The 22,577-nt window shown below is 44.4% G+C and overlaps 1 protein-coding gene across 2 annotated transcripts in view; it reads right to left on the bottom strand.

The window, feature by feature from the left end:
* HTT (huntingtin) overlaps window positions 1-22,577 on the bottom strand; it is a 121,260-nt gene that overhangs the window by 77,111 nt on the left and 21,572 nt on the right. The window contains exons 9-21 of one of the 2 annotated variants that reach the window (XM_082238496.1): window positions 18,549-18,753; window positions 13,508-13,555; window positions 8,943-9,020; window positions 7,940-8,298; window positions 6,394-6,517; window positions 6,104-6,219; window positions 4,716-4,827; window positions 3,737-3,877; window positions 2,738-2,896; window positions 2,544-2,641; window positions 1,373-1,512; window positions 1,164-1,227; window positions 398-498 (exon numbers count right to left, since the gene is read on the bottom strand). In XM_082238496.1, the coding sequence (XP_082094622.1) occupies window positions 398-498; window positions 1,164-1,227; window positions 1,373-1,512; window positions 2,544-2,641; window positions 2,738-2,896; window positions 3,737-3,877; window positions 4,716-4,827; window positions 6,104-6,219; window positions 6,394-6,517; window positions 7,940-8,298; window positions 8,943-9,020; window positions 13,508-13,555; window positions 18,549-18,753 (1,745 nt within the window). The remainder of the gene's footprint in view (window positions 1-397; window positions 499-1,163; window positions 1,228-1,372; window positions 1,513-2,543; window positions 2,642-2,737; window positions 2,897-3,736; window positions 3,878-4,715; window positions 4,828-6,103; window positions 6,220-6,393; window positions 6,518-7,939; window positions 8,299-8,942; window positions 9,021-13,507; window positions 13,556-18,548; window positions 18,754-22,577) is intronic. The other variant, XM_082238497.1, reaches the window with a different exon arrangement.

Here is a 22,577-nt window from a genome sequence, read left to right as displayed (position 1 = left end):
GCAAGGCCATTGACGGATTAGTGGATTAGCGCTATTAGCGGCTTATCTGCTGATCGGATCAGCTGATAAGCGGCTTAGAAAAAGGGGGGGGGAACCAGCAGGAACTCGCAAGACATTGTCATCTTGCGAAGCAAGCCCATAGGAAATTCATTTTGCGAAGCACCTCCAAAACGGAAAACCCTTTCGTCTAGCGGGTTATGTCTTGCGAGGCATTCGTCTTGCGGGGCACCACTGTATCAATACTCTCTACTCTGGCAATTCCTTTACTGCATGCAAGTATCACACATAACATGAATGCTAAATTAATCCCCAATGACGGCATCAGAAAATTGCAAACTGAATGTTTTTAAAAGGCATATTAAGCAAATTTACTGTAATTATTTAATTTAACCAATACCTTATTAAAGCTGCAGCAGCAACGTGCCTCACTCTAGGGTCTTCATCTCCAAGCAGAGAAATGACTACATCATTGAGCATGCGTTCCTGAAGTTTTAAAAGCTATAGGAATTGGACAACAAATACATGTACGTTACAACTATTAGCAACAGTTTATTAACTACAACTTCCACATTGAAAAAGGTAAGAAAATTGATGGTATGATAACTAGAGATCACAATGTGTCAAACAATGAAGACACAAGTTCTAATTTCATCTTCAAAGGCATCTCATTCATAGATAACCTTTTACATGAAGGATACATTGGAAATCCTATGCAAAAATGTAAGAGCCTCTTTTTAGTGCTGGCTCACCAATGAGGTGGGGTGAAGCACCTGCCTCAGGCAGTGGAAGAGCAAGTGGTGGAACCCCACCCCACTGCTGCAGTGACCCCCTCTGGCCAGCAAGATGGAGGCATTCTGGTGCATGGCACTGCCATTTGTCTTCCTTGCCCTGGGGCCGAGAAGATGAGTGGCAATGCCTTCCACAATGCCCCATGTCTGGCAGAGTTCAGTGAGAAAAGAGGCATTCTGATAGCAGTGGAAGCACAAGGTGAGTCAGCAGCAGATCTCTGTTTCGCCTCAGGTGGTGAAACAGGACAGGCTGCCCCTGTCTCTTTTTCGTATGCATTAAAATCCATCTGCTTCAACATGAAATTAAATAGCTACTTTCTGTTAAGTAAACCTGACAACCATAAAAGTGAAGCGTTTAATAGAGCAATTACTCACTCCGGTATAATGATGTGCACCTCTGTGCAGGTGGTTTGCCCCTCCTTCCAAAAAACTGATTAGCCTTAAATGAAAGATAGGGAAATATAGTACAAGAGATTGTTAAAAGTTGAGCAAAGCAAAGCCTTAAGGAGTAACAACTATAACTTAATTTTTAAAAGAAAAAATGTAATTAAAGCTGGGAACAAAATTCTGAAATAAGAACTTACCGAAAATCTATCTCAGCAAGGGTTTCCAATAGCTCAGTCCTAACCAACCAATAGGAACTATTCCTCAGTGTAAGGAGGTCAACCATTAATTTTAAACCTAATGCACTATAGTTGCTACTGCACAAACTCATGATGCAATGCTAAGGAGGAAAACAAAAAATTAATTGTTTTAAATAGTATAATTAGTACATAGTAGTACATAGCTTTTAAACTTTATAAAAGCTTACAATCTTAGTATTTGCATAGTATTTTTGAACTGGACAATCTGCCTATTATGATAAATCTATCAATACAGCAACATCTAAATAAATAAAAGTTAAGTATTTATTACATTGAATAGGAAATCAAAGAAAGCCTCCCACAGCAAAAAAATAATAAAAATCACTAGTGCACTAAAGCAATCAAGCAGATGAGCCATCAGAATCTGAAGGACTGTTGCACAGAAGAGAGCAAAGACTTGTCTGCTGACCAAGAGGGCAGGATTAGATCTAAAGGTCTTAAATCAGGCCTAGGCAAACTCCGGCCCTCCAGATGTTTGGGACTACAATTCCCATCATCCCTAGCTAACAGGACCAGTGGTCAGGGATGATGGAAATTGTAGTCCCAAACATCTGGAGGGCCAGAGTTTACCTATGAATGTCTTAAATTATAGGAAGGTTAAATGTTGCTGACAATTAGAAGAAACATCTTGACAGTAAGAGCAGTAGGACAGCAGGGGGCCCGTTGACCCCACAGGGACACACAACAAGGAAGCAAAGGTACACAAACCGAAGGCGTGGAGAAAAGAAGAAAAGCTCAAGCTCCTGGAATATTATACTGGAGGAAGATTGGGGGACGGGGAGTGGGGAGGAAAAGCAGGGAAAGGGCACTGCCTGGCTCTAGCAGTTCATATGCTCTGCAACACCACAGGAGCACACCATAGAAGCCTTATACCATGTGAGACTATTTGACAATGGAATCCTGCATCACCCCACAGAACCATGAGTTGATCAGCAGTCCAAGGTGCAAAAGGTCTATCAATTTGTGCTGCAGAAAGTGGTTGTGGAAAAAAGCATCTTTGTTTACTGCTGGCTGCTTCGTAACTTTATTTGTGAATCCCTACCTCTGCAACAAGACCATAGAGATGTGCTCTTCTTTTCAAATCTTATATTTTAGAGAGATTTCTGCTTACCCTTACAGCTGTACAAGCCAGTTTGCATGTGACAGAGGACTCATCTTTCAGAGTCCTTTGCAATAAGGGTATACAGTCTACTATTGAAAAGCTGTTTCCTGGGAATAAGAAAAAACAAAGACAATGAATGAATGAAACTATTGAAAGCATTTTATGGTATAAATTCTGATTCTACAAATTAACCTGGTTATTACCTGTTGAAGCTCTTATGTTTGCTAGCCAATTTTCCACATCAAAGCGAGATTTACTGAGAATGGAATAAACAATTGTTCCACATAAAATGGCAGTTGCTCCTCTAATCTGGGGATCGCCATGATCAATATAATTCACAATATCCTTTATGTACTGTTCTTCTAGAAAAATAAATTAGGTACAGATAATAAAGAACTCTGTCTTGGTTTATAGGCTTTCTGTTTCTTGCCATTTTCCACAGTGCTGAAATAAGCTTTTAGACTTTTCTAAAGGCAGGCTCAAATTATATATCAGATATAAAATCCATGAAAACAATAAATCAAAGGAATGGATAATAAAGACAAAGGAGAAAATGCTCTTTAGTCTTAGACTTCCATTTTTTTGTTACAGGTAAATATGTCTGTAGTTGATTATATTTTTTAATTAACAGAATCAAAACTTAGATCTCCAGCTTTGAAATTCCACTGACTTTGGCAAAACGTCAAACACCTAGGATGTGTACAGTACTTCCAAACAATTTATAAAGTTGGAACTAAGCATGAAGCAACAATTCTCCAACATTATCTGGGAACAGCCAAAGTTACGTGAAAGTAAGAAGAGAATTCCCATGTTGCCACCGCAAAAAGCATATCCCAGTTTCCTAACCTTTACTGGAAGTGCCAAGGGGCTATCAAGGTAGTCATTGTGATTTATAGCCAAACAGGAATTGCTGTTATTCCTCAAAGTATAACATAGTTCTTAGTTTACACATGAGGAAGGAATTCTTTCAATATGTATTTCTGGGTGCTGAAGCAGAGTGGCTTCTTTAATTTCTTGATTTCATGTTTCTTTATTCCTTCCTTCCCTGTCAGCAGGTACGGTAATAATGGCAAAGCTCCAACTATGGACAGATGACTGTTTCACTACAGACAAGATATCTGATAAATTTCAAAATAGTCAGAAATAAAAACGTTTTATTTTTTCACAAGAATACAAACAAGACAATATGAAATTCAACATACCACACTCTTCTTTGGTGGCTTCAAAAGGCATTTTATAGAGTTTGCTGAAGAAAGCTTCAGGATGGAGTGCGACAGCTGCTCCTACACAACTCACTGCTAAGGCTTTTACGCTGACTCTTACATCTTTATCAGGAACCAGTGCTAAAGAAAAGATAATTGTACCTGACTATACATTTAATGAAATAAAATTCATTTAATTGCATAACACAAAACACCCACACTTTCAGTTTGTAATAGTTTCACCTGGATACTGCAGTAACGGGAAGCCATTATACAAAGTATAGGAAGTAATATTTAAAATATTATGAAGTCAAGCTATGTAGTTAAATAGGGAAAAGTAACAAAAAAGTAGACTGTTGGAATTGAAAATGGACAAAAAACACTAATTCCACTCCAGAAAATGTTGTCTTAAAAGAGAAAGGTTTTTAGGGCATTCTACTGCTATTTCCTGTATCCTGGAGGAATCTGTCCAGTTCTTGATCACCTGGTGAACTGCAGCCCTCACCAGATCTTTCCTAAAACCTCGGTGTATCTGAATATACCCCATCACATCATCAGCAAACGCCACATTCTATGGTCCTTAGTAATGGATACAGCTTATACACAGTGGAACGTCTCCCTGTTTGTTGAACTAAATCCCACTGTGCCAGCTACAGCCTCTGGCAAAGTCTGTTGGACCCACAGCGCACCTGTTATATTATAGCATAGCTTTAAGACATCAGCAGAAAGCCAGTATAGTGGTGCATGGCCTATTGAACCTGCCACAGATTTAACTGTTCTTGACTTTGCCTTCTTTCATATGGCTTCAGCGAGTTGGAATCATAGCAACAAACCATGCTTTATGAAGCCTAAATTATGTTTTCAAACAAATCATTCATTTCAGCTCTTTGCTAATCAGAATTTTAGCCAATCAGGTATTAACCATATTAAGTGAGAGAAGCAGGAAGAGGTGGTTTCTAGTGGTATTTATACTACTTACCACCTTTCTCCCCTGTAAGAAGAAAAGAGGCAGCCAGGAGACGGACACAGTGAACTAGCGGAGCAGCATCTCCATCCGTATAACAACCAATATCTCCTTTAATTCTGGAGAGCTGTTAAAAACAAGCAAAATTATATATTGGTAATAAAGATATAGGTGCTTTGTAACAAAGGTAACAAATATAATGGCCCTTCGCTCTTTGCTCTATCCTGTTACTGCAACACTATCTGGAGTTAAACTACGGTTTGGCTTAGCATTACTTCCAAAGCTGGGCTTGCTGTTTGTCTTGCTTCAGACAAACTATGAGCTGTAGCCAAGGTTTTTTCTTGGCTTATCATAGAATAGAATCATAGAATCATAGAGTTGGAAGAGACCACAAGGGCCATCGAGTCCAACCCCCTGCCAAGCAGGAAACACCATCAGAGCACTCCTGACATATGGTTGCCAAGCCTCTGCTTAAAGACCTCCAAAGGAGGAGACTCCACCACACTCCTTGGCAGCAAACTCCACTGTCGAACAGCTCTTACTGTCAGGAAGTTCTTCCTAATGTTTAGGTGGAATCTTCTTTCTTGTAGTTTGGATCCATTGCTCCGTGTCCGCTTCTCTGGAGCAGCAGAAAACAACCTTTCTCCCTCCTATATATGACATCCTTATATATTTGAACATGGCTATCATATCACCCCTTAACCTCCTCTTCTCCAGGATAAACATGCCCAGCTCCCTTAGCCATTCCTCATAAGGCATCGTCTCCAGGCCTTTGACCATTTTGGTTGCCCTCCTCTGGACCCGTTCCAGTTTGTCAGTGTCCTTCTTGAACTGTGGTGCCCAGAACTGGACACAGTACTCCAGGTGAGGTCTGACCAGAGCAGAATACAGTGGCACTATTACTTCCCTTGATCTAGATGCTATACTCCTGTTGATGCAGCCCAGAATTGCATTGGCTTTTTTAGCTGCCGTGTCACACTGTTGCCTCATGTCAAGTTTGTGGTCAACCAAGACTCCTAGATCCTTTTCACATGTACTGCTCTCAAGCCAGGTGTCCCCCATCTTGTATTTGTGCCTCTCATTTTTTTTGCCCAAGTGCAATACTTTACATTTCTCCCTGTTAAAATTCATCTTGTTTGTTTTGGCCCAGTTCTCTAATCTGTCAAGGTCGTTTTGAAGTGTGATCCTGTCCTCTGGGGCTTACTGCTTGTGCACTTGCCCAGAGGAGATGAACAATGAGCTCAGGTTCAAAAGCAGCACTAAACCAAACCAGGGCTTAGCTCTGAGAAGTATTATATGGACAGGCCCTAAGAAAGATCATATTCTCCTGCCATTCACCGACATATTCCATTATAAACGGCTTTCAGATACACTTAACCCTTGAATGTGAACAACCGTCTTACCTTATTTTCATAATCACTGGGGTCCAGTTCTTCTTTTGATGTAAATTTGTCCATACTGCTGTTGGAAGGCTGTCTGCTATGACCCATGGTCTTTAATAAATGGGGTTGCTGAAGGGCTTAAAAAAAGAAAGCAATGAAAGTGATGGTTGACTTACACCTCAAACAATAAATATGAACATGTAGGATCAATGATTAGAAGTAAAAAAAAAAATGCCATAAGACAGCTTCATTCTAAATGAGACAGTTCAGTAAATATTTTCTCACAGACTTTCTCCTTATAATGAACATACCAACACAAGAATTTCTGAAAGCCTCAGCTGAGTCATCCTGGAGGACATTTGCAGTTTCATCTTCCTCATCTTGCAGCTGTCCAATCTGCATTCCAGAATACTGGCTTTCAGTTCCCTCAAGAATCTAAAATGTAAAAGGGTAAAAACAGTTTAACAGTGCAGTTAATCCCAACTTAGAAATCTGTCTGTCACACATATTCTTTTATAGTTCCATATCATCTCACAAAATCCTCAGGCTGTCATTTCTAGCAATAGCCCTGGAAATGTTCCCCTTGAAGCTTGAAGATGGTCCAGAATGTGATGACCAGGCAGTTAAGCGGGATAGCTAGGTGGAATCATGTGACACTGATCTTCAAAGTTATGCACTGATTGCTTGTGAACTACAAGCCCCAAATCAAGATGTAGGTACTGACAAAACAAAGCTCTGAACAGTTTAGGATCCAAGTACTTAAAGGACTGCCATTCCCAATATCTATTGGTCCATGTTCTGAGACTAGCCCTCTTTCCCATAACAACAAAAAATTAAAGCAGCACTTGGATCCTAGATCTAGGACATGCCTGGGTATGGTAACAGAAGACACACATTTAACCCTGTTTGTGTGCAAAGGGATTTTAAGTGCACACATATATCCCCAGTCCTGAAAAGCAGTCACAAATACTTTCTACTGAGGCAATCAGGCTGAAAAAGGTTGTCCCTGTCTGCTTTAATTTAAACGGGTGGCAGAATCAGAAAGAAGGGGCTTCTCCTGTCCTTTCCCCTCCCCATCACTGCCAGAATACCTTGTAGGGCAATAATATTCTTTGTTGTTGTGGTTGTTGCTGCTGCTGTTGCTGCTGTTATTGTTGTTGTTTAGTCAATTAGTCATGTTCGACTCTCCGTGACCCCGCTCATCGACTAAACAACAACAACAATATTCTTAGTTCTGCAAGGTATAAGATGTATAGTTAGTCTGCTCAGTGTTTGGAACTAGACTGACTCACTGTCCAATTTGGTTGTCTAGAAGGGTTATACAGTGGTGCCTCGCAAGACGAAAAGAATCCATTCTGTGATTCTCTTCGTCTAGCGGTTTTTTCGTCTTGCGAAGCAAGCCCATTGACGGATTAGCGGATTAGCACTATTAGCGGCTTTTAGTGGCTTATCTGCTGATCGGATCAGCTGATAAGCGGCTTAGCGGCTTAGGAAAAGGGGGGAGGGGAAAAAAACCAGCAGGAACTCACAAGACATTGTCGTCTTGCGAAGCAAGCCCATAGGAAATTCGTTTTGCGAAGCACCTCCAAAACGGAAAACTCTTTCATCTAGCGAGTTTTCCGCCTTGCGAGGCATTCGTCTTGCGGGGCACCACTGTAGTTATGTAATGTAAAAATAAAGCAGCAGCCGAAGTGCTAAAATGACATCAAACCACCTCATGTTTAAAGAAACAGCAACCTTTAAAGTGCTACTGGATAAGAGGCAGGAATGTCTAAACCTTTACTTTTTGCCAAAAAACTAAGGGATGCAATGAATCAGATTTCCCAGTAACCACTTGGAATCCCACTGAGCACTCACCATTTCAGAACTGTCAGAGGGGGTGATGGCTGAATCAGGGCCTTCTGTAGTTGTCTGAGAGCTGTCACTAATGGGAGAGGAGGCCCGAGTGCCATCATTCAAGTCTACCAGAAGGTCTGACTGGACAGCACTGATTTGGCTGGAGCTTCCGCTAAGAACGTCCTCATCAGCATCTCCTTTGTTAGCTGAAGTCAAATCACAACTTGTCAGATCTGACTCTGTCTGCAGGGTGTGCTGAGAACGTGGTTGCTCAGTTATGATGTCATAGCTTGAGGAATCAGCTCCTGAACTTGCAGGCGCAGCTGTCGACAAAGCTGATGAAGCAGCTACTTCACTAGTTAAGTCACTCTTCATAGTAGCTAAAAAAAAGGTAAGAGAAACCCACAAAGATCCAGGAAGCCATTAAAAAGGTAAGAGAAACCCATAAAGATCCAGGAACACCTAAAGCACCTACAAAATAAAATAAGTAAGCTAAATGTCTTAACAGTCGCTTGCTAATATGCATATATCCCTATCTAATTTTTATATCCTGCCTTTCTTTAGTCATGGAACCTAGGTCAGTATATTAGTGGGTTCCAGGTGGTCACCCAATCTAAGCACTGAGTAGTGGCTTGGTTTCAGCCTTTATATAATATCCTGACATATTTCACAATTGTTTTGTTCCGCATAATATCATACTAGAAATCACCCAAGATATTAACATAAACAAAATACTGTTCTCTGGAACTCATGGATTTTTCCAACTAAAAGGCTATAGCCTTATGACCACAGGGACATTCACACACATCACAGAAGCACAGATGTCTTTTCCTGTCTGATCTTCAACAGCAAAATTTCTATAGGTACAGTTTTTAGGTTAATTCATTTAAAACATTTTATCACTACGTGCAGCCTTCTAGCTATAGGGCAATGTTTTCATGACTGACAAAAAAACTATAATGGGTGGAGTTGAACAGATTACAGAGATGTTAACAACAAACATGAGAAGAAGAAGATGATCTACCTGCGAAACCGGCGCTGCTGCCTTCAGGTCTTGTTTCAGTGTCATCTTCCAAACCTTCTTCTCCTAGAAGTACTTTAGCTGATAACCAAGGCAATAATTTGTTTAGATTTTTTGCTTCTTGTAAAACTCTGCACACAACAATTCAATTATTTGCTTGCGAAGTATTTACTGTAATAGTATTTGTAATGTAATGTTTAAAATAGATGTACTGTGAGGAACTAAAACAACATTAATAGAAAGAAAATACAATAACTAGCACCCCAAAAGATACTTAGAAATGGACCAGAAATGGATAGTGGATAGTTCATATATTTAAAATATAAAGAGAACGAAAATATAAAGAGAAACAATGGTAGCATTTAAATAGCTGCTTTTTTTTAGTTCCTGTATAAAAATCTAGATCAGTGTCCCAGTCCAGAGAACTGCAAGCACTTCCTTTTGCCCTTCCAAACAGATGTTGTCTAGAGATGCCTGGACTGGAGGAAGCGGCAGGCAGAAACTCTGACATGTCAGCAGTGGGCAGGCATCATTTGTGTTTCTATGGGTGAGGAAAAGCATCATGTTCACTTTGAAGAATAAAGTGGCTGGAATGCCGCATGTATTGCCAATAATATGAAGAATCCACAGCAACAATAGGTATCTGCCTATTTAAAGGCAATGTGAGACTTACTAAAGGGCAATATATTTTTGTCTTCTGAGGAATTATCTCTGTCCAGAGAATCATTATTTATTAGACCTTCAAAGGTTCTACCAAAGGCTGCTTTTCTAATTTAAAAGGTAAGTCTGAAACACAGGTATGTGGAATTTCCTCCATGCAACTGAGCAGGCTGAAAACTCTGTTCTTGCTTCACCAACCCAGTACCAGCTTTCATGCGACTACAGCCCATTTCATTTGCCCCGTCACTTTGGGAAATGAAGGTGGCCAATGCAGCTGGAGCCAGTTTGTGTGGTGTTCCCCTGCAGCACAGAACACCAGTAACATACCGTATTTTTCGCTCTATAAGACGCACATTTTCCCCTCCAAAATTAAGGGGAAATGTGTGTGCGTCTTATGGAGAATGCAGGCTCCTTGGCTTCAGCAATAGCTATGCGAAGCCTCCAAAGTGCAGTGGGAGCGCTCCCGCCGCGCTCTGGAGACTTCGCGTTGCTTTCGCTGAAGCCTGGAGAGCGAGAGGGGTCGGTACACACCAACCCCTCTCGCTCTCCAGGCTTCAAGAATAGCCGCCTGAAGGCTCCAGAGTGCAACGGGAGTTTCTGCTGCGCTCCAGATGCTTCGGGTTCCTTTCGCTGAAGGGTAGGTGCCCCTTCAGCTAAGCGGGAGGAGAAATGGAAGGGGCTCCGTTTCTCCTGCCGCTTCGCTGAAGGGGCGCTGCGCAGAGAGGGGGAGATTTTTTTTTCTTGTTCTCCCCCTCTAAAACAAGGTGCGTCCTATGGTCAGGTGCGTCCTATAGAGCGAAAAATATGGTGCTTTTTTTAAAGGGAAGCAAATGGCCGTTTCCCCCACGACACTACCTGGTAAGGTGGGAGGAAGAAGAGTAAAGCAATCAGGGTGGCAGAGAAATAGAGAGAAAGGGGCATGGGAGACGAGCTAGAACTCTATGAAACCCCAAAGGCCAAGAGCCAAGAAGAATTCCTTCATCTGGAAGGTTCCTTCTGGAACCTAGCCTACAGGAGGAACGAAGTCAATGCAAAGAACATTAGAGGAGACTGCTGGATCAGGCCAAAGGCCAACTAGATGCCTATGGAAACCCAAGAGCTGGATCTGAGCACAACAGCACTCTCCCCACTTCTGAGTCCCAGTAACTGGCATTCAGAGGCATACTGCCTCCAGCAGCAGATAGACCCATCACAGGCAGGTAGTTCCTGAGTCAGCTCAAGTCACAACTGCTATAGGAAGCCACTTTTCAGGATGCAGACTGCAGTGTAATCAATATACAGTATTCCAGATTTATTTTACTTTTCCATCCATCTAAGGAGGCACAAGAACTCTAAATCAATGCCTGGATGTAACAATGGATTGGATTTAGCTTAACAAAACCAGACATAAGGTTGGTGAGTAGGACAGCAAATCCAGGATTAGATGTTTAGCCTCTTCTGAAGAAAATAGTGCTCCTCTTGAAGGAGCAGGTTTAAACTGAAGTGCTGTTGGATCTGGTTTTGCTCCTAGGTAATCAGATTACAGACCTGGCCAGGAGTGCGACTGCACTGCTTTAGCTAGTGTGCCAGCTACTAACTTTCCTGGTAAAGGTAGACCTAGCCATTATCACATGTGACTCTGTCTAGGCTCAACCTAGACTACTGCAGAATGCTGTAATGGAGAGGTAAAGGACCCCTGAACAGTTAAGTCCAGTGAAAGGTGACTATGGGGTGTGGCGCTCATCTCGCTTTTCAGGTCGAGGGAGCCGGCGTTTGTGGCTAGCATGATTAAACCGCTTCTGGTGCAACGGGACACCATGACGGAAGTCAGAGCACACAGAAACACTGTTTACCTTTCTGGCGATGTACCTATTTTTCTACTTGCACTGGCATGCTTTTGAACTGTTGGCAGAAGCTGGGACAGAGCAATGGGAGCTCACCCCGTTGTGCGGATTCGAACCGCCGACTTTCCAATTGGCAAGCCCAAGAGGCTCAGTGGTTTAGACCACAGCGCCACCTGTGTCCCTTTATGCTGTAATGTAAGCCTCTATGGCTTAGCAAGTTTTTGCATAACTTTTTTTTTAAACAAATGCCTTCCGCCATCAGGGGTTCTGGCAGAAATCCAGGATTGTAAATAATGTCCTCTGCTGCAGAACAGATGTTACTGGCATAACATGGGATTGAGCTAATACAGATTCCTACAGAATACTGACACCATTTCATATACTGAAGTGTTTCTAATGGACAAGATTAAGATCCAGCTGATGGACACAAAGAGCATGAAGAGCAGGTGTGGGGGACTTCAGGCCCACAAGCCATTCCTCTCTGTGTGGCCCTCAAAACTCTTCCCAGGTCATACCCTTCATGGGCCCTGCTTCAGGGCAAAGCCCCTGTGTTCTTCAAGGCCCTTGTCCTTGAATTCTAATCACTCTTGCTAGACTGGGTGGAAGACGGAGAGGAATGACTGTAGAAGCTAGCCTACTGTACAAAGGTAAAATGTGCATTAATTTCTTCACCTACTTTTATCTGTGGCTCCACCCCACTGGAATGTGGCTTTTAGAAAGCCGCCCAGAAAGGAATGCAGCCCTCAGGATGGAAAATGCTACCAAGTCCCAATATAAACCAACACAATATACTACTGAAAGACTAATGCAAGTTATAATATGCAGCAAGCAGTGCCTCTCCAATTGACCTAGGCCAATCTTAAGGGGGAAAATGTTGCTGGCCTTAATAACAGAACTGGGCATAGTTTAGTGCTTTGTGGACAAGCATGAGTGAACTGCCAGGCTAAGGCACAACCTCCCTCTCTTCTTCTTCAGCCACAGGAGCTTTGTGGAATCTAGGCTTGGCATTATGTAAAAACTTAGAATTTAAACAAACTGGCTTTATAAACACATGGCTTGAAGGTGGTTTATTTTGAAGCTGGTCAGAGTTGGTTTTAAGCAAGGACTCCTGGTTGGTATGCAATGCTAACTAATCTCAGTAGTACCTCCCTCCCAGATGCATGCAATTAGGAGAAGAGGGACCTGGGCAGGGCAGAGAGCATGTGAGTCTAGCAGCTCAATTGGGCTCCACCGAGCATTAAACCATGTCAAGATCTAAAAAAGAGAAGTAATCAATTCATATAAACTTGTCTCATTTCAATCCAGATAAGCTAATCTAAAGGTAAAACTGCAGGTCTAAAGTTAAAATTCTAATTTGGGTTGGATTCGTAGAACTCTGCTTATGTGATGTGGCTTTCATAGCTCCACCATTCCAAACCCACTGTAGTCTTTTGCACACACACACCCCGAAGTCTCTCTTGAAGGTCAAAATACTTTTTGGGTGGTATGTGATGGGGCACCAGAGGCTACAGTGGGGTGGGGAAATTATGAGACCACAGCAGGATTGCCTTGTGCAATCAGAAGTACTTTGTCACTCATTCAAGTCATTCCTAGATCCAAGCCATTGTTATATAGACTGTGATAGCAAAGAATACATATTATATATGAAGAGGCATTTAATATGTGCAATACATAAGCATGCATTACACAAATACCATAGAAGTTGAAAACATAATGAACAAAGCAAATTTAAAAGTAAGTTATAAAAAAACGTTTTGACTTTTATTCAAAGCAAGCTATGGTAGTCAAAAGAAACAGTCATAGACAAATCAAGCATTTAGCCAAAGCCATATGCAATTTTGAGAATAGCAAAAACAAGGAATGGCTATAAGAAATTAAAAAAAAGTTTTCCATATTTTTAAAATACCAACTGTATATGCCAAAAGAAAGAAAATGATAATAATGTGTTGAATTCTCTTAGTGACAGGTATGTAATTAAAGAAGAGCCAAACAAGATATGTTAATGGAAACCAATATTTACCAAGTCAAAGAAATGAAAAGGATAGAAAATGTAAAGTCAGAGACTGTGATTTCATATATAATCACCTTTTTGTTTTCTGGGGAAAACAGGGCTGCATGAAGACCCCCCTCCAGCTGCAAAATTACAGAAAGTAACAAATCAAAGCATAGATAAGAGTGATTATCAAGAAGGAATTTCAATAGCCTCTGAGAAATGAGGTATCAGAAGATTTGTTGTTAGCCACCATTAAAAATAATGCTATAAAGTATTTCCTTCTTCTAACAATCAGCAGCAAACTTTACTACTGGATATTGGTTAAGTTTCTCATAAAGTGTGAACAAATAAGGGTCATCTTTAAATGTTACAATCAGAAATGAACATTTTTATAAAATCTAAGCAATGAAAGGAGAAATAAAGGCCAAGAAAACTGGAACTCATCATTTATTCCAACTGAATGTAGTTTCAGTACAAGGATTGGCTACAAACACTTAACAAAAAGAGACTTCTACAGCAACTTTAAGGGCAATAGGTTTATAACGCCATAACTTCTAGTAGTCTCTAAGGTACCACAGGAATCTTTGTAGAGTAACTAACATGGTTCTCTGGAATTCCACACTTAAATGCATCCAGAAAGGAACACAGGACACTTACCATGAAGATTCCTTCTGGCATGGTGTGATGGAGACATCCAGCAATGTGGGTTGTCTCCTCCTACTGCCCAGGAAAAGGCAGAGAGCATGTTACCTAGAACTTTTGCTTTTAGGTCTTGTCTGACTCTTCCCTAGTTCAGTCCCATGGCCAACTGTGAGACAGAGCAAAACTGAGGAGACATAAGAGCCAACAACAAAAAAGGCCAGGCAACAAGGGGGAGTAAAAGGAAGGAAAGACTGGACTCCCGTTAGGCAAGAGGGAGACCCAACATTAGCTGCAAAAAGCTGGGGTGAGGGGCTTAGCCTTCTGACTGCCTCATGCTGCTATCAGCTAATGCTTAGCCCATAGTGCAGCTTGGAGGCCTCTAGAAGGAATCCTCGTATTAAGTGTCCAGTGTTCCTTTCTAGGTTTAGTGTCCAATAACGCAGGCTATGTAAAAGCTAACCTGCAAATGGATTAGAAGGGCCAATTCTAGGAAACAGTGAATATGCTGTACAACACTCCTTCCAAAGGCTTCATCATCTAAAGTGAATGTTTCAGTCATTCGTATCTGATGAATGTGGAAGGTGACTCACATGTTGTCAGGGACTGACTAGATGAGAAAGAGTGGTGGGAGCCGGCTGCCCAAGAGCCCCCAGGGAGGACACAGAAGAAAACGAGTTAGATCCCGGATCATGGTGATGGGACACTGAAGAGCAGTCTGCAGAAGGGATGAACTGGGACAGACTTCCTCAAACTCGGCCCTCCAGATGTTTTTGGCCAACAACTCCCATGATCCCTAGCTAGCAGGATCAGTAGTCAGGGATGATGGGAATTGTAGTCTCAAAACATCTGGAGGGCAGAGGCTTTGCGGAAGCCTGAGCTGGGAGGTGCTAGAAGCAGGGAGTTTGAGCAATCAAAGGGGATCAGGAGAAGGAGGCACTTCCAGGACAGGAGTCACAGTATGAGTGCAGACTCAGATAGTCAGAGGTTGCCCTTGCTACACAGCAGCAGGACAGTCCCAGTCCTTCATTTGCTTGGGAAGGATCCAGAGTGAGAGGCTAGAGAGGGAAGGGAAGGGAAGGGCCAGTGGTCAGTTTCAGCAACCTCTCAGCTGGATTAAGATGAACCAGAGGACTATGTTGATATTTTCTGATAATAAAAAGCTAATCACATTCTGTGCCTTCCGTGTGTCCCTGCCCTGTGGTCAACCTGGGCTCACTTGATAGCTCCTTGACACATGTGGTGGCTCAACAGATCTCACTGAGAGGCATGGTAGTGAAGATTAGTAGTGTATGCCATGGCATTCTGAGGTTTATGAAGGAGTTGTGTTTCAAAGGTCATGGTGAAATATGCATTAAGGCTTTGACTGAACTTTTTATCCCAAAGAGGTTGAAGGAAAAGGGACAAACAAAATATCAGCCTGCCTAAAGTGTTTTGTGTGGTTGATGTAGGGTTGAAGAACCCAGGTCTTGCCCAGCTTGGGGGAGGTGTTTGGGGACAGAAGTAAAAAGCTTGAGTCCTGTGGGAAATGGAATTAACATTTAGTATGCAAGCTGGGTCAGTGTGCAAAATGGCTCTCTTTGCGGAAAAGACAAAGGTGTTGTTTTATGAAGAAAGCTTCCAGCTCTGAAATCATTTAAGCGAGTTAGTGGCTAATAGGAAGGCCACCACTAAGGACAGCAATCTAAGGAGTTCTCCTGTATATGGTTGGATCAGGGCTTTTGAGGACAACATGCAGGTTGCAATGGGGAACACATACATCATGGGAGGGCGAAGTAGCAATGCATGTTCTAACAACACTTCAAGCAAGGGTAGGTTATAACTGTTTTACGTTCCTTTTGGAAAGAACAAGAGATACTGTCGAGAGCTGCACACACAGGGTCTTCAGTTTGAGACCAGTATTGAATCCCTGAAGGAGCTGCAGCAGCTTATGCCCACTGTCTTGTACTTAAGGTCCTTGCAGATTGCCCCATCTGAAGCTTCCTAGGTGAAACATGGTGTCCACTACCACAGATGGTTAGCCAAGCCCTAGGAGGACATGCCTTTCAGATGCCAGGTGGTTAACAGGAGCCACCTCTGGTGTGGATAGATAACGGACCCACGAGAAAGTAGATATCCCAGTGTAGGGGGGAACCAGTGAATGGTCTGGAGGATTTCTGAGAACCACAACCTCCTCCGCTACTAGAAGGAGTGTGGCTTTCTCTACTTAAGACAGGCCTCTGAAGGGGAGGGCAGTGGCTGTGAAGGTGTTGAGCAGTCCCTTTTGCCTAGAAGATCTGAGAGTGTCCACGGCCTCTGCTCTTGATAGCGTTTGGTGAGGAAGCAGGGCGACTTATGTTTGCTGCAGATGCAAACAGGTCTACTAAAGAGCCAAAGCATTCTTGGCAACAGATCTAGTGCTGCTCTCCATTCCCCTGGTTCTAATCTTTGGTGAGTGAGGAAGTCCGCAGTGGTATTGCGGGTCCCTTTGATGTGCTGTGTGAAGACTGTTATGAGTTTGTTATCCACCCAGATGTGGGATGAACAGTTGCCCCCTTGTCAATTGAAACAGGCTTTGGTACACATACTGTCTGTTCTTACCAGCATACAATTTTGCTGAATTAGGGGCAGAAAGGACAGCAAGACAAGGCTGATTGCCTGGAATGCCAGCCAACTGAGACGTTGTCTAGAAACGACCAGGTCTTGTGCACTGCCTGTGCCAAGTAATGGGCCCCCAAGCCTAAAGTTCTGCATCCCTCACTACTGTCACCTATCAAGTAAGAGATGTCTGCTTGTGACACTGGTGCACAATGTCTAAATGCTAAGAGAAGAGAAGCCTTTGCAGAGATCTGCATAGAGGTGAGCCTTGGGGAGCCATCCTAATCAAGATAACTATCAGGATCAGTGTGTTTCTGGGGCCCCTTCCAACTCTACAATTCTATGATTCTATGTGCATAGAAGGGAAACTAATTACATTAGGAGGCAAAATCAAGATTCCAGTGGTGAAGCCAAATTGATCTCCTGCCCATAGTATTGGCTGCTATAGCCTTGGCAGAAAATTAAATACAGGCAACTCCCAATTTACATGGGGGTTAGGTTCCAAGGCACCACATGTTTAAGTGAAATTGTGTATATTTGAAACACCATCGAAAAAGTCTGCAAACACCCTGTTCCGTCCCCTTTTGTGACGTTTTGTGTAACTTCTGGGTTTGGCGCAATGCGAACAGTTGTGGTCACACACATATCAGACATGTCTAAAACAGTTGCTGCCTGTAGTTGCTGCATCCACAACAAAGAAAGATGACTTTATATTAGCAGCAATTTATTAGTTGGTTGATTTTAAAAGCATAAAGGATGGCATTAAATGCATTATAATAAAAGCCATATAAAAGTCTATAAAACAACTGAACAAAACAGCAAAACTGCATCGTCAATAGACAGCAAAATCATCACCATAATCTGCCAAATGGCACCAAAGGATGCCAGGCAAACCTCACTGGTGCCAAGTCTCATTCTGGCCTTTCCCCCCTGGACTCTGACCAGAAACAAAGTCTGAGAAGCACTAACTGGTTTTTGTTTTTTTAGGAGGCAGGCTGAAGAGAGATAATGAAGTTAATGTCATGCTGCACTTCCATTCAGTGATTATAGCTGAACCCAGCAAAAAAATTCCTCCTTGGAAATTGCTCTGTTATGACACTAAAGGAATGGATCTAATAAGTAAGGCATCAGGTAAGGTGCTGGGCATGCATACAGTCTCCCTTCACATCAACTGTGCTGGAGAGAATAGTTTTGCCCTGAATTCTCCATGGTTGCTGCCTTACTGGGAAGCCTTGATAACAGCAGTTGCTGCCATGGATGGGTTGCAGCTGGCAAAGGAGAGAGATCTTTGCCTGCTCCACTCAGGCATGGCTCAAAGAGCCATGGAGACTTGCATTAGGTCTGAAGCTTTTAGTGACAGAAACATGTTGCTGGCCTATTTTAAAATCCAGATTTGGCAGTTTGCCTTCCAGAAGGAGCCAAGAGCAGAGGAGAAGAAAGCAGACAAAGAATAAAATTGTTTTACTTTTAAAGAGGTAAATGGAGGGGGAAAAGACAAGAAAAGAGGTTTCAGCAATATGGACGTCTAGAAGAAAACAATGAAGGAGGAGTACGTGGCAGAGGCCATAGGTACTAAAGCCAAGGGACTCTGTTCCTGGGCAAGGTGGGGAACAAACCGTGGAAGCACCTATCAGACAGGACCTAATGGCAGAAGTTCTAGATCACATGTCCCCTGCCTTTTCCCAGGAAGTAGGAAGAGGCAACCCATACCACTGGATGCCTTCTTCACCCCAAACTCAGAATGATAGTTTAGATCTTCTGAGTAAAATTACTTGGTATTCTTAAGGCACCTTTACTGAAAGATTTTTTAAACATGCTTTAAAATTCTGTCATTGTAAAAACCAGAAATTTTAACTGAAGATGTTTACGATGACTTATCACACAATTGCTTTTTTGGGGGAAAAATATGTATCTTACCTATAAATTCTACTATGCTGTCACTGCGGTTTCTGCTGGTAGTCTCATCTTTGGATGCATTGACTTGCGCAATGGCACCAGCAGTAGTGAGGGCGAGGAGGAGAGGAGGAGGGGGTGTTCTAAGAAGCTGCTGTAATAGTTCCAAAGAGCCAGTCACAACATTGTGGTCCCGGTGCTGCGTATAATGCAGTGTCAATTCATAAACCTAGAGGACATGGAGATCAGGGTTCAAACATTTCTGTGAATGTTCCTGAAAGCCTCTTTCTATAAAATGTGCTTTCCACAACATTTTTGCGCCCCAAACACCTTGTGTTGCTCTGATGCCACTTCCAAGGGCAAACTCAACTTTCAGCAACAGCTACTGAAACCATGTGGGGTGCTGCAAAAGGTGAAGCTGGAATTGGCCAATTTATGGTCAGGCAATTTAAGTTAAGAATACTAAGCGAGTGTTGATTTGCTATTCCATTTTTTTCTGTATTTTTCTAAATTAAAGGTGTGGCTTCACTCAGATTACAATATACAAAACGACAACTTGAAAAAGACCATTTGGTATTTACCTGCAAGAGTGAAGTTTTTTCTTGCAATTTTGCCTATAATCACTAGGGGGGCTGAATACCCACCCTTGCCATCAGCTTCTATGTACACCTGGGGAACTTGATCCATGACTTCATATTTACTCCTGGATACATAAAGTTATTGTCAGGGGTTCAGGAGCAGAGGCGAGGGCAAGGGAGGAAACCGAGAGCGAGGGGGAGGAGGCAGAAGAAAGGATGAGTGATGACGACGACCCGAGATCTCCGAGTCTTTCCAGTGAATCAGAAGATTCACAAAAAGGAGCACCAGTGGCCAGGGCAAGGGGGGAGACTAGGGGGACACCCCAGGAAGATAGAGCCAGAGGGGACTCAGAGGGGAGCAGTTGGAAATCGGGACCAGTGTCACCGCCAGAGAGTAGGGAAGAGGAAGAGCGCCAGGGATCAAGCGCTGGCAGCTCGCAACAGGAGGGAGGGCACGAGTCAGGAGTGGCCACACCTTCATCAGGGAGCGAAGTGACGGTTAGACGGAAAGTGGAAGGTTGGGCGCGCGCGCCAAGTTCAAATGCACAGGAAGGTGGCGCAGTAGGCAGCCTGGAAAGGGAGCCAGGTCCTAAAGCCCGGCGCAAGGAGACAGGAGGGTCCGGGGGGTCAGCGTCAGAAGAATCCCGGAAGGAAGAGACCCAGGGGGGCAGAGGGACCCAGAGGAGAACTGTCAGGCAGAAAAGGTGGAGCAGGGCTAGGATATTAAGTTGGTGCACAAGGGGCGGAGACTCAGACGGAGCTTCGCCGATCTAAGCATAAGACGTAGGGTTGCACGCAGCAGCTCGAGAATGGAGACTGTAACTCAATAAAGACTTTTATTTAACGATCGCTGGCTAGCGTGATCCTCTGTGAGCTAGGATCTGGAAGCAACCCTGACAGTAAGCTCCGTCTCCTCAAATTGTGGGCATCCACGGCCTCGCGGAGAGGAGAGAAAGCGGGTGCCTACAAGCGAGCTCACGAACGGCAGACAATATGACGGCCGAACAGCAAATAACGGAACTCAGAGAAGCAGTTTCACGACTGAATGCCGAGGCGCTGGCGTCCAGGAAGAGAGAGGAGGAAGCAGCTGCCGCCTACAGGGATCTCCAGGTCAGGTTGGACGTGCTTACGAAGCAAGGGCAACAGACACCCAAACCAGAGGGGATTGGGTTGGGGAGACGCACAGGCGGTCTGGTCTCTCACTTCGATGGGAATTTGCAACAGTACCCCAACTTTAGAGCAGACGTAATGTGTGCACTGCAACTGCTACACAAAGACTTTAGAGATGAACAAGAGAAAGTGGGGTTCATCATGTCCCATTTGCATGGAGACGCTAAAGCATGGCTGCGCAATTTGTGGAGAGATAAGGATCCTGCGCTCCAAAATGCGGACGCCTTTATTAAAGCGATGGATGGGTGTTTTTTATCAAGCATTGACGTGGATCTTGCCCGGAAGGAGGTGCATGGACTAAGGCAAGGGAGGGCCAGCGTAAGGCAGTACCATGCCCGCTTTTTCGCTTTGGTCAGTGCCCTGGAATGGGACAGAGATTCGGCCCCTGTCAGAGACCTTTTTTGGGAGGGCTTGCACAGCTCGGTTAAAGATGAGATTGCGAGGGGGGAGAGACCCCGGACCACGCAGGAGATCGTTCAGAGGGCGCTGGCAGTGGGGGTGCGGCTGGAAGAACGTCCGTGGAGCAGGGAGGGAGGGCGCAGCGGGCGCGAACCAGCCAGGGGCTCCTCCTTCCTTCCCAGAGAAGCAGCGCGTGCGCAATCCACGCCTCCACCAGGGGGAGGGGTGGAACCGATGGAGGTTGGGAGTGCAAGGGCTCAGTCAGCAGCCAGAGCCCCAGCACCGGCAGCAGTGAAAGCGAAGCCTCCTAGAGGGAACAGGAAGTGTTATATCTGCGAGGATCCAGGGCATATGGCGAAAGAGTGTCCCCGGAGGCTCCACAAGCACACTGCAGCCTCAGCAATGGTGACTGCAGCAACGCAGCAAGGAGAACCACAGCAGGGAAACGACGATGTCTGGCTGGAGGAAGAGGCACTGGGGCCCAGCCAGACGTGTCAGTGAAGCAGTCCCCAGGGATTTTACCGCCCATGGACCCCCTCCCGCCCAAGCCAGTAGTGAGGCTCACCGCATCGCTCCAGCTGCCCAATGGAATCACCATGGACGTGCCAATCACCGTCGACTCGGGAAGCAATGCAGACTTCATAGGGCAGGACTTTGTCGACCGGCACGCTATACAGTTGCTGCCTGCCACGCTGCCCCTGCAGGTTGTAACGGTGGATGGCAGGGAGCTGCTAGGGGGGCAAGTGGTGAAGCAGACGCCGCCAATGGTGCTGCGGCTTGGAAATCACAAGGAAATCATCAGCTTCAACGTCACTCAACTGTCGGACACGCCTATTGTATTGGGCATGAGTTGGCTGGACAAGCACAGCCCGACGCTGGCTTGGTACCAGAGGCAGCTGACCTTCGGCTCTTCCTTTTGTGCTGAACACTGCATCATGCCCCGGCAGGAAGGGGAGCAAGAGGAGTCACAGCTGCTGCTAGGCACGCTGCAAGCGATTCCCCACAAGTACGCAGAATTTTTGGAGGTTTTCTGCGAGAAGGAGGCAGACAGGCTACCCCCCCACAGACCATATGACTGCAAAATTGACCTGCTGCCGGGGGCGGCGCTGCCCAAAGGGAAGCTGTATTCCATGTCTGAGGACGAACTGCAGGAACTCAAAGAGTTCATAGATCATAATTTGGAGCGCGGTTTCATCCGAGAGTCCAGGGCAGCGGGGGGCAGTCCGGTATTCTTTGTGAAGAAGCGAGACACGCCCCAAAAAAGACTCGTAGTGGACTACCGCATTTTGAACAGTGTGACCAAGCCATCGGACTTCCCCATGCCCCGAATCGACGACCTCCTCGCAAAAGTATGCAAGGGCAGCATGTTCACCAAGTTGGACCTGCGAGGGGCGTACAACCTCATTCGCATGCGGGAAGGAGATGAGTGGAAGACAGCCATGTTCACGCCCCTGGGCACCTACGAATATAGAGTTATGCCTTTTGGATTGCAAAATGGCTCCCACGTTTTTCAAGCTTTCATGCATCACGTGTTGGCGGGGCTCCTCTACAAAACGTGCGTCTGTTTCTTGGATGACATCCTGATCTCTTCGGAATCGCAGCAGGAGCATGACAGACACGTCAGGGAAGTGCTGAGCAGGCTACAGCAACATAGGCTTTACGCCAAGCTGGAGAAGTGCCAATTCGACGTAACGGAGGTGGATTTCCTGGGCTACAAGTTGTCTGACAAGGGGCTCGCCATGGACAGCGCCAAGGTTCGAGCGGTGTTGGATTGGAAAAGCCCACGCAACCGGAAGGAGGTCCAACGGTTTGTCGGCTTCGCGAACTTCTATCGCAAGTTTATCAAAGGCTTTGCTATGCAGACAGCGGCCATCACGGACACGCTCAGTTCCAAGAAAAAGAAGTT

This window comes from Podarcis vaucheri (genome assembly GCF_965113315.1).
Source record: "Podarcis vaucheri genome assembly, chromosome: 9".
NCBI lineage: Eukaryota > Metazoa > Chordata > Lepidosauria > Squamata > Lacertidae > Podarcis > Podarcis vaucheri.
This window is presented reverse-complemented; position numbering and strand designations above follow the sequence as displayed.